Below are 12,287 nucleotides of genomic sequence, written 5' to 3'. Positions count from 1 at the left end.
TTATAGTATTCATACCAAAAATGATGAATGCCGATGCTTCACTGGCTGATGAGCTGAACACGTTTTATGCTCGCTTCGACGCCGCAGCAATTAAAACAACAAACGGCTGCGCGCGCTCGGAGTGCACCAGTGAAGAAAATGCATTCGTCATCACAGAGCATGCCGTGAGGAACACCTTCAGGAGGGTGAACACCAGGAAGGCAGCAGGACCAGATGCAATCCCTGGCCGGGTCCTTAGAGCCTGCGCTGATCAACTAGCACCGGTGTTCACGGAGATCTTCAACCTCTCCCTGGCCCAAGCTGTGGTTCCCACGTGCTTCAAACAGTCCATTATTGTCCCTGTTCCAAAGAAACAACAGCCCGCTTGCCACAATGACTACCGTCCAGTAGCACTGACTTCAATTGTGATGAAGTGTTTTGAAAGACTGATGAGAGATCACATCACTTCTTCACTTCCTGCCACCATCGACTCACTTCAGTTTGCTTACCGGACTAATCGTTCCACAGACGATGCCATATCTCACCTGCTCCACACATCCCTGAGTCACCTGGACACTGGCAGAGGGAATTATGTTAGGATGCTGTTCGTGGACTACAGTTCAGCATTCAACACAATAATTCCCTCTAAGCTTTTCACCAAGTTGACGGATCTAGGACTCAGCTCATCACTGTGTCAGTGGATCCTCAACTTCCTCACAGACAGACCCCAATCAGTGAGGGTGGGAAAACAAGTCTCCCCCTCCATCTCACTCAGCACTGGAGTGCCTCAGGGCTGTGTTTTAAGCCCCCTGCTGTACTCACTGTACACTTATGACTGTGTAGCCACATCCGACACCACCTCCATTGTCAAGTTTGCTGACGACACTGTTGTTGTGGGCCTGATCTCCGACAACATCGAGACGGCCTACCTGGAGGAGATTAGGAACCTGGAGACCTGGTGCCAGGAGAATAACCTCCTCCTAAACATCAGCAAGACTAAGGAGCTGATCGTGGACTTCACTACAAAGCAGGCAAGGAATTACAAACCCCTCATCATCAGTGGCACGCCAGTAGAGAGAGTGGACAGTTTCCAATACCTGGGTGTCCACATCACTCAGGACCTGTCATGGTCCTGTCACATCAACACCCTGGTTAAGAAAGCCCGTCAGCGTCTCTTCTTCCTCAGAAGACTTAGAGACTTCCATCTGCCACTGAAGGTGCTCAAGAACTTCTACTCCTGCACCATCGAGAGCGTCCTGACGGCAAACATCTGCACCTGGTTTGGGAACAGCACCAAGCAGGACAGACGAGATCTGCAAAGGGTGGTGCGCTCAGCCGAACGCATCATTCAATCAGAGCTCCCTGACCTGCTGTCCATCTACACCAAGCGGTGCAAGTCCAAAGCTAGGAAGATTATGATGGACCTCTCCCATCCCAACAATGGACTCTTCTCACTGTTGAGGTCTGGGAAGCGCTTCCGCTCCCTTAAGGCCAAAACAGAGAGAATGAGGAGGAGCTTCTTCCCCCAGGCTATTCGGGCCCTGAACCAGGTGTAGGACTGGACTCTCCCAAACACGTCGCTATAAGACTGGACTCTCACACACGTCACCACACGCACCACCACACATTTCCTATAATCCTATAATTCCTATAATTTATAATCCTTATCTTTATAATCTCTTCTGCTATTTGCACATTCTTTACTGTAAATTCCTAAGTTAATTTGTAAATTTTTGTAGTAAACTGTAAATTGTAAATATTGTAAAACTTTTCTTCTGTCATTTAATGGTCGGGCATTGTACAGCTACAAGCATTTCACCCCCATGTCATACTGTGTATGGTTGTGTGTGTGTGACAAATAAAATTTGAATTTGAATTTGAATTTGAAAAAAATGAAGTGAAAAGAACTTCCTTAGTCCACTGGTTTTTCTGGACATCTGTCAAAGACTGGCGATTGTTTTATAATATTGGTTTTGTAAAACATTGATATCCATACTGATATCTTCTTGCGAAGCCATTTGGGTCTTATATATCTGTATAAATAAAAAGGTTTTATCAAGATTTTAAATAAAATAAATCGTTTGACAAATTCCACCCATTTACAATGTCACTTCTTTTATTTCCAACAGTCCTGAAGGCAGCATAATGCAGCGAGTCAAAGCAAGATTGAAACCTGTGGGAGGCGGGGAAATGGGGGTGGGACGTTGAATGCTAAGATCAGAAGGGGACACGGTTTGCTACAGCGGTAATTTTACATATTATAAGCCTGTGGTTTACAGTACGTACTGAAACATTATTTGGTCGTAGTGCAGGACGATTTAAAAGCTTTGCTTCACGCTAGTAGCCTAGCAAGCTTACATTAGCATTAAGCTACACTGAAACAGTGCTTCACTTCCGATCCCACCCAGTGAGAGCTAGCCAGCCAGCTAGCTAGCTAGCTAATCCAACCCAGCCAGCTAGGGTAAACGTTACCAACCGAGTGGTGGGTAAGCCTGTGTTTTCTTTTTCAGAATGTATTTGTTTTAATGTTATAGCTACATCAAAGGACCTGTAGCTTTGAAGCACATATGTTGCTTCATAAGTTGGATGAGGAGTCACTTGCTTGTTACCCTTCTCAAGTCTTTCTGTCAGCTAATCGTGCCTGTCACCGTTAGATGTTTAAACTAAATACACGTGAAGTGTACTTTAACTAAGCGAAGTCGTTAATTGTCACCAATAGTGTTGCTATATGATATGCATCGATTGCTGTTAAGGCAGCTATCATAGGCATAAAGGTTTCCATGTTTGACCTGGGTGCACCTGTGTTAATAGCTGACCGTCTCACTGGTGAATATAAAAGGCGTATTTATGAGAGTGTGTGTAACGATTTACTTAAACTCTTACTTTCATTACAATGGGGTGAAAAACGGGGTGCACGGAGCAGAAAAGCTAAGCCATATAGTGTGTTGACCATAGACTTACTGGATGTAAAGAGGCAGGTTTTATGGCACAGCCCATGCATTACTGATGGTTCACCTAAGAGTCTTGACTGCATGTATTGCTGTTAATAGTTACAGTTTCCACCTGATCACAGACGTGACAGTGCCCTGAGGACTTAGTGTTGTATAAATATTTCAGTTTTTTCCTTTTCTGTCTGCAGGTGAGTGCTAGCAAGGATGACGATGCCGCATGTAGGGGCAGTATTTGCAGCAATAACAGGAGTGATGGCCATCATGTTGCACTCCTCTATTCACAAGATAGAAGAAGGACACCTCGCTGTGTACTACAGGTACATCAGGCCTGACTCATCACACCTGTTTCTAATGAAAATGACACCTGTACTAAGAATGTGGGAGTGCTATTTGTAAGCACCCTGTTTCAAATGATGGTTATAAAGTTATATGTCCTCTTCTTTTTTCCACTCTCATTAAATATAATCAAAAGAAAATCAGATGTTCTGAACTCTGGCCAAATAATTTGTATTTGTTTCAGAGGTGGGGCATTGCTGACTACTCCCAATGGTCCTGGATATCACATTATGCTGCCTTTCATTACCACCTACAGAGCAGTGCAGGTAAGCCTCTCTTTCCAGGCTTGAAACATGGCCTTTGAGCAAAGGCATGTGTAATGTAAGATTCAAACAGGAGGTGCCTGCGCTTTAAAACTAGAGTGGGATCTTCTATAAATAAGTCAGCTACAGCATGCAAACAGTTGTTATTCAACCGTGGCTGCAGGGGCTCTGTTTTACAACAAGTAAATGGAGCATTTACATGCCAATACATATATAGTTGTGGGCAGAAGTTTGCATACGCTTATCATTGGCATGAAAGTCATGGCAATTTTAGGTTTTTCATTGATTTCTTTGAGGTGTTATTTTTCTGGGGTAGAATGATTGTGCAGCCTACATCTTTAATGCCTTTAAGAAACAAGAATTGGTTGCACAGGTTTGAATTTATTTAGGATTTTCTCAAATCCACACTGTGTTGCAATTAAACATAGAGGTGCAAATATATACATACAAACCCTCTAATACTTATTTAAATGTCTCTTTACAAGTTCTGGCACAATTCTGTCTGGGTATTTGGCCACCGTTAATGGCAGAATTGGTAGAGTTCATTTAAATTGGTTGTTTTCTTGGTACAGACCAGGCTTTTAAGCATCATAGTTCACAAATTTTCATTTGTGCTTTGGGAGGGCAATTCCAGAAACTTGATGTTAGCCTGGTTTATCCATTCGAAAATCAGTTTTGATATATTTTTGGGATCATTGTCCTGCTGGTACACCCAACTGTGTCCAAGTTTTAACCGTCTAGCTGTTAATTGTAAGTGAAGTTGAAGATTTTGGAAATGGTCCTCATGTGCTGTTATTTCATCCAATTTGTGCAATGTACCAGTACCTCTGGCAGCAAAACAGCCTCAGACCATGCTACAGCCAACACCATGCTTAACAGCTGTTATAGTGTTCTTAGGTTTGAAAGCCTTACTCCTCCAAGCACAAGTCTTGTCATTGTGGAAAAATAGCTCAATCTTTCTGTCATCTGACATAAAACCTTTCTCCAGAAGGCATTTGGCTCGTCATTGTTGGCAGCTGCAAAGTTAAGCTGGTTGGTTGGTTTTGAAACACAGGTTTCTTTCTTGGTTGCATGTTCTTAGTGTAGGGTGATATAAAACTCCCTTTACTGTGGACAGAGATGTCGATGTTCCAATAGATCATGGCAGGCTTGAGCTTTAGTGGTTCCTGGCTTGTTCCTGAACATTCTAACAAACATCCTCTCATTTGAGGGTGGTAGTTTGGGTCTTGTTCCAGACCTTGGCAACATATCCAGGTAACTTGAAGAATTATGGCTGTTTTGGAAAACTACTGTTACAGTTAACGAACGTTTACAATCAGAATTGTAAAAGAGTATCATAGTAATATAGTAGAATATGCTTTACACATTGTATGCATTCAGCTTGTATTAACTTGAAACAACCATGCACTTCTTTATGTAATCTTGTATAGCTCCTAAATTATATAATGTAGTATAAAGTAGCATTGCACTCAATTTCAAATCTTAATAATACACTCACAGGCCATTTTAATAGGTACCTTGCTAGTACCAGATTGGACCCAGTTTTGCCTTCAGATCTGCTTCTCTGAAGCAAGTGCTGGAAACATTCCTCAGAGATTTTGTTTCATGATGGCATCAGACATTTGCTGCACATTTGTTGGCTACGCATCAATTATATAAATCTCTCACTCAACCACATTCCAAATGTGCTCCTTTGGACTGATATCTGGTGTCTGTGGAGGCGACTTGAGTACAGTGAACTGATTGTTATGTTTAAGAAACCAGTTTGAGATGATTTGACCTTTATGACATGTTGTGTTATTCTGCTGTAAGCAGCCATCAAAAGATCATACAGAGATGACATTTAAGGCTGTGGCATTTGAATGATGAAGAACTCCTGCAAATCAGAAAAGATAGGGGGTGCTTGGAGTCGTATGGCCATAAGCATGAAATAAGCAGGATGGATCCATGATTTCAATTTTTGTGATCATGTGCAAATTGTAGTCCTTTATTCCCAATTTTGATGCTCAGTTTGAACTTCAGCTATGTTTAATAGCAGTTGAACCTGTTGTACCCTGGATTTTATATGCTCAGTTTTAACAAAAAGGAAAACACACAGGTCACTTATACTGATAACTATGTCACAATATTTTCAATGTTTTTTTTTTTTTGTTTTTTTTTTCAGACTACACTCCAAACAGATGAGATCAAGAATGTGCCTTGTGGAACAAGGTGTGACTGAACTTCCTAATTCAGCTGTTAATAAAGTCATTCCCACATTAATATATATTTACCTGAAATGTTTTTTTTTCTTCACAGTGGAGGTGTGATGATCTATTTTGACAGGATAGAAGTTGTGAACATGCTCGTCCCCTCAGCAGGTGCAGCTTGTTTTTGTGAATTTCTTTCACTGCAAAACTTCCTTATTTTGTTGACTTATTAACCCTGTTGGCATCAAAGTAATTGTTGCTTTTGTTCTGCTATATTCAGTGGTGGACATTGTGAGGAACTACACCGCAGATTACGACAAAACTCTAATTTTCAACAAAATTCACCATGAACTCAACCAGTTCTGCAGCGTGCACACACTACAGGAGGTTTACATTGAGTTGTTTGGTTAGTACGTTTTGGTTGCATTTTACTACAATCCTGAAATTCCTGAAATTGGATCATACATTAGAACTTTTTCTTTTATTTTGTTTGCAGACATCATAGATGAGAATCTGAAGACGGCATTACAGAAAGATCTGAATGTTATGGCACCTGGACTTACAATACAGGTACCTAAACACACACATAACCTGCACATTTTCAGTGACATTTTAGGGATGATAAAATCAGCTAGTTGGTTTTGTGCTGTGACACATCCAGAACTCAGATTCCACCTTCCCTCATTCCCTCGCTCTGTCCCTTTTACAAAGACTTTAAGGTAACACTCAGTACTTAGAAGTCTATATTGTACATAGTTTAACATTTCCAGCTGAAATAGAGAATGTTTAGTGGGAAAAAGGTGAGATCGCACATGGATCATGGAGCTGGTAAATAACACACAGTTTCATACCAGCTAGATTTGGGCACTAGCAGCAAATGTACAGAGAGTAGAGATTAACAGTCAGTCCTTCGTACTGCCTACTAGTACACTAATAGTGTTGTTTTTGTTTGTTTTTTTCCTCTTCCTCGTTGGCAGTTGATCACCAAATAGCCCAAACTTATTGCACGTTTTCTTCCGCACTAACCTGTGTTAATACAGTTAAAAATGCTCCCTTTGAGGTGAGGTAAAACAGAAGTCAGATTAAACTGTTGTTTACTGCATTACCTATTAGCTTCTTGCAGTAACTATAAATTCATTTTAAGCCGCGGGGTAAACCAGGTTACTGTCTGTTAGTGTTTGTTTAATGACCCCTGCTCATGGGCCAGGACCATTAGTGCACAGCTAGGAAGAAACAGATGTTAGTGTGTCACCCAAACAACCCCTCCCCCCAAACCCACACACACAATAAATAAAAATGAAAATATAAAAAAATAAATGACATTTGCTCACCAGTTTGAGGGGAGGAGTCAAAGTCTGAATAGATACTAGTAGGCCAATCTATCTGTTTCATGTGTCTTTTTATTTTTGTGAGCAATTTTCCCTCACTGTTTCCCTCTTTTTTTCTTTTTTTTTTACTGTTTCCGATAAAGGCAGTTCGTGTTACCAAACCAAAGATCCCTGAGTCTATCAGGAGGAACTTTGAACTTATGTGAGTTTGTACAATTGAAGTTACCAGCATAGACTTTGTACATGGTTTAGTTTCTGTGATTTCCTCACTCAATTCATGCAAGACCACATGGAAAGCAAAATATTTGCAAGAACCTCATTTCTGTCTATCCTTGTGTGTCTGTCTGTGTGTGTTTGTGTATGTGCAGGGAAGCAGAAAAGACTCGTTTGCTAATAACAGCTCAGACTCAGAAGGTGGTGGAAAAGGAAGCTGAGACTGAAAGGAAGAAAGCCATTATTGGTAAATGCGCTGTTTTACTGTAAAGCAGGCAGTTCCCTTTTTATTTGCATGACCATCCGTGCAATTTTAGCATTTTGCCTCTCAAAGTTATTCATGCGAAACCCCACTGCCAACCTCAGCCTTCTCTTTTCTGTCACACAGAGGCTCAGAAAGTGGCTCAGGTGGCAGAGATCCAGTTCCAGCAGAAGGTGATGGAGAAGGAGACAGAGAAGAAGATCTCTGAAATAGAGGGTCTGCCTGAAATCCTTTGGTTCCTTTCTGTGTCATGAATCTGTGTGTTCCTGAGTTGTGGTGTGCTGGTTTATTTGTCTCATTCAATAGTGCTTTTTTGTTTCAGATGCTGCCTTCCTGGCCAGAGAGAAAGCTAAGGCTGATGCAGAATTTTACACTGCTGCCAAGTTTGCTGAAGCAAACAGGGTAAAAAGACCCAAACAGTTTAAACACTTTGTTGTTAACATCAAATGCAGTCATCACAGATCGTATAGTTTTAAAACAGTAACACTCTGCTGAGAGGTGTTTTTGCAGTGGCTATAGTAATAAAAAAAATCCCTAATGTAAAAGAGAATAAGGCTTGATTTAGACTTCTTTGTAGAGCCCATGATGTAACCTATGTAGGTGGCTGACGTTGTTGACGCATTTATGCTTGTGCTGGTCCAATATGTGTTAATTACCTTGTGGTTGTGTCCTGATGCGGTGTCAGCTGATAGAAACAGTTGAAATGCTGGGGCTTTTTCCCTCCCTGGTCCCTGCTCTTTGTACTGGTCTGTTTTGTTTTTGTTTGTTTGTTTTTTAACGGCAAACATATTTGTCCCTGAAGTTTTTCTACTTCTCTGTGCATACATTCACGTCAGTTCTGATCATTACAACAGTCTGCATCCAGAAATTTGTTGACGTTTGTGAGTTCTTATATTGATGCTATGATTATCATTCCTTATTTTGAGATGATGATCCATATTTTCTCAATGATAAATTTAAAAACTGCGGTGGAAAAAGTAGCCAGAAATTCACAGGAGGACTCCATTGTACTGAACAGACCATTTACAATAGTTGCGGGCTGCGTCGACTGCGTGTGTAGCTAAACTCCCAGGGAAGTGCACGTTAGATTACGGCATAGGTTATGGCGTAGATTTCCAGCAGTTGTAGTAACATAGTTTTAGTTTATGTTTATTTGTAGGTTTATACGGCAAACGCATGGTTCCACACAAACCTGCTGTAATGATCTTAATAACCTCACTTCACCTGACCTAAACAGAATCAACTTTAAATAGATGCAGACTTTCGACAAACTCTACCAAACTGGGTAATTGCAGAAAGATGTCACAAACCATTAATTACCGTCCTCCTGACAAGAGTCAGGTCTTGAAGCAGCTCCACTTGATCAGAGTTAATTTAATTGCTCATCACTGAAGTTGGTCCAGCTGCAATGTTGCATTTATTTTTAGCCATGTAGCTGTATATAGTCACATTAAGATAAAGTGTTATCACAAACAGCAATGTGATCCAGCACTAATTGAATCCTCACACTCTTCTGTCTCTCTTCTAAATCCCTACAGCTGAAGTTGACACCTGAATACATGGAGCTGATGAAGTACCAGGCCATAGCAGCTAACAGTAAGATCTACTTTGGCCAGGACATCCCGAACATGTTTGTAGAGGGGGGCAACGGTCCACCAAAGTCTCCGCGCTCCCCTTCATTACCGAATGCTGAATCAGACTTCTTTAAAGTGAAGCCTGATGGACAGTGAGTCCACAGCTCTGCCTCTGCACAGGACAGGAGAGCTTGATGAGGAATTGTCTTGTCACTGGGGCGTAGAGCGCTGAACTGAAGATGATGATGATGGGTGGGGTAGCTTTTCAGCTAGTTTGGTGAACCGCACGCTTCAGTCTTAAATCTAAATGGCAAAAAAAAGAGTGGGGAGAGGGTTTAAGGTGGAAGAAAAGTGAAAGTGAGATGGGAGAATGTGACAGATGAAAAGGATTTTTTTTGTTTTGGAGGGTTTTGGAGGGTTTTCAGCCTTCCACATTTTTAAAAAGACGAGCTTTAGAAATGAGATTGATGCCATAGTTAAAAAACAAGCATAAACATGCTAATGCCTGAGAAGGTGACGGCAACTAGTCGCCCTAATTTACATGTGCTTGCAATCAGTGCGGTGTTTAACTTTTGCTTTTGGGGCTGCATTCATTTTTCGTTTTTCTTTTGTTATCTTTTTTTGTTATTGATTTTTTGGATGCAAGGTCAATGATTTGTGATGAGCTATTGATTTTTGAGAGTTATGTGGCTTGGCTGCACTGGAATCTGACAGGTGACACTAATTAAAAGCTGGGTGGACAATGTATGTGCGTGTGATGGGGGTCAAGTCATCTCTGTGCCAACCTCACTTGCACTGACTTACTAAGGTGGCTGTTCTTTTAAGAGTATAAGGGCCCGTTTAAGCTGCTGGTGGATGAACTTGAACACTTGATGGGTTATATACAGAAGTGAGTGTGTTATAAATGTCCAGTTGAGTGAAATTATACAGATATTAGCTGTGGAGGGGTATCAGATTGGAAATGTAGTTTATTATTTAGTGTAGTATTCTGTTATTAGTTGTTTTTTGGACCTCCTGTGACACAGACTCTGAAGCAAATGAGAGGGGGGAAAATGGAAGAAAGATCTGGCGTTGCTTAAAGATTTAGTCTAATACAAATTGAGGGTGATTAACAGCTGATTGTTGTAACAGCGAGCACTGCAGGAAGTAGAGATTATCATTAAAGAAGTCAGCGCATGTTTCTTTCTTCAGATTGGTTTCCAGAGCCGTGCATGTTGAAATTATGAGTTTGGGATGGTTCAGATAGAGCCTGCAACCAACTCTGTTGTTATGCAGTGTCTTCATAAGTGGTTAAATGTAAACTCTCAGGACATGTATTAAATATTAATAAGACAGCTGTTTAATGTTCACTCTCCAAACAACAATTAATTCAGATTTTCACCATGAAGAAAGCTGCGGTTTGAGAGGAAAATGGAAAAGCACCACCTTTTCAGCTAGGTGTCTGTCTGGAACAATGCCAATTTAAGAGCATGCAGGGCGACTGAAATAGGAATAATATTTAAAACGAAATCGACATTTCATTGTCAATGTTTACATTTTTTATGGTGATTCATAACTAAGCGGACTACAGGATCTTCTGTCATTTCTCACCGAGATAATTGAAGTACCACAGAGCTTCCTATGACGACAGAAACTCGGAGAGGATTCACGTAACCTCCAATCAGTTTTTGACAGCACGAGTTCTACTCAAAAACAAGTTGGTCTGTTTAGAGATGAATGTTGCTTTGGCTTAAGAAAAGATACGGGTTGGTGCTAGTTTTAATGTGTGTGTACATTTTGATTCTGTTCTGCTTTGTGTTTTAGAAACATGGAAATACAATTGAGATAACGAGCCTTAAATAATATAATGGTTTACCCCAGACTTAAAGGTTCAGCGATTCTTACAGGCTAAAAGGCTCCTCATAGACTTTGAAGATGTGCCGTTCTGTACGGATCGTCGCTCTCGCTTTGAAAGACTCAACAGGCAGTGAACACTACGAGTGTTTTGAAGACGCCGCGCTGTTTCTGTGACCTCCATTTGGCAGTTTAACGCTGCACCTCGCAATTGCTTTGGTGGTGGGTTCAAATAAAAGATGCAAAAGAGGGGGATGAATCACTCACAAAAATAATTTTTGTCGATTTTTTTTTTTTTTTTTTTGTACAATCTGTGAAATTTAAACATTGTTTCCTTGTTTTAAAAGGTTTATATGCAAAAATGTTTTCAAGTTTTGACAATGTTCTTATGTAACAAATAAAACCTATTTTGATACCTCTCTTCTCTTTGCATTGATGTGTGGGCATTGTTGTGCATTCGAATGCCACAAGGAGGAGAACTTGTGCCATGGTAGATGAGTCACTTGGTTTGAATACTAGCAGTGGCAGACTTGATCAAAAGAAAGAAGGAAAATATTTTATGAATAAATGGATGGATAAAGACCCCAGGGACCCATTGAATATGTGTCAGTTTGTACATTTCCAAAAGTTATGTATGTATAGAAGTAAAATCAATCATGAGCTTGTACAAAGTTTAGAAACACCTTTATTTTATGTGCTAAGTTATAGAAGGAAACTCAAATTTCCCATACTATTTTGTGACACAAAACTACACATGCACACTAAAATATATTTGCATCTTAACTGCAGCACAAGTGCCTCAAATCTCACTGTTGTTGTATTTATGTCCTTTTTCCAATGTTTTCAACAAGTGACATTATACATTATATCTACAGGTTTTCTATATGTTTACAAATTGATAGATATACCAACCCACATTTGAGCCTGTGCATAATTGGCATGATTTATATCCCACCACATATTCTAATAAGAGGAATTTATATGATGTGCGACTGTAGCTTTTTATTTCATTCCAAAGGCTGGGTAGTTGTGGAAAAATGAGCACGACTCAGTGAACACACTGAATATATAAACACGATCCATCACACAGTCCTTGTTGTTCTAACCCACATAATGTGTTGTAAACACTCCAAAAACAGATCTGTGTGAGTGTGTGTCTGTTGAGTTTGTAAAGTGGTCATCTGAAGAAAATAAAACCCGCTCTTCCCTCAGCACAGCCAGTCAGCTGTTCACAAATGCTTTCCAGGAAGCATTCAAAGTGTGTGTCAGTCCATGTTACCAGATGAAGGATGGCTTCCTCTTGTGACCTCTCAGCCCTCATGGACCCTGGTATCCTCTCACAGCCAAACCAGTGGTTTC

At 40.6% G+C, this 12,287-nt stretch overlaps 1 protein-coding gene across 3 annotated transcripts; it reads left to right on the top strand.

Moving 5' to 3' along the window:
- Positions 1–2,133: 2,133 nt before the first annotated feature.
- On the top strand, positions 2,134–10,926 carry erlin1 (ER lipid raft associated 1). Of its 3 annotated transcripts, none has more exons than XM_085428262.1 (12): positions 2,134–2,224; positions 3,119–3,247; positions 3,451–3,532; positions 5,694–5,740; positions 5,828–5,889; positions 5,999–6,124; positions 6,215–6,288; positions 7,190–7,248; positions 7,415–7,506; positions 7,648–7,737; positions 7,844–7,923; positions 9,060–10,926. In XM_085428262.1, the coding sequence occupies exons 2-12, from the start codon at positions 3,135–3,137 to the stop codon at positions 9,249–9,251; spliced, it is 1,017 nt and encodes a 338-aa protein (XP_085284388.1). In that variant the 5' UTR covers positions 2,134–2,224; positions 3,119–3,134; the 3' UTR covers positions 9,252–10,926. The 3 variants fall into 3 exon arrangements, with proteins under 3 accessions (XP_085284388.1, XP_085284391.1, XP_085284390.1); XM_085428265.1 differs by lacking the exon at positions 2,134–2,224 and adding an exon at positions 2,231–2,461; XM_085428264.1 differs by lacking the exon at positions 2,134–2,224 and adding an exon at positions 2,231–2,465.
- Positions 10,927–12,287: the final 1,361 nt, after the last annotated feature.

Source organism: Rhamphochromis longiceps, linkage group LG13 (genome assembly GCF_057381845.1).
Source record: "Rhamphochromis longiceps isolate RC_006_pf linkage group LG13, R_longiceps_female_GT1.1, whole genome shotgun sequence".
NCBI classification, from domain to species: Eukaryota; Metazoa; Chordata; class Actinopteri; order Cichliformes; family Cichlidae; genus Rhamphochromis; species Rhamphochromis longiceps.
This window is presented reverse-complemented; position numbering and strand designations above follow the sequence as displayed.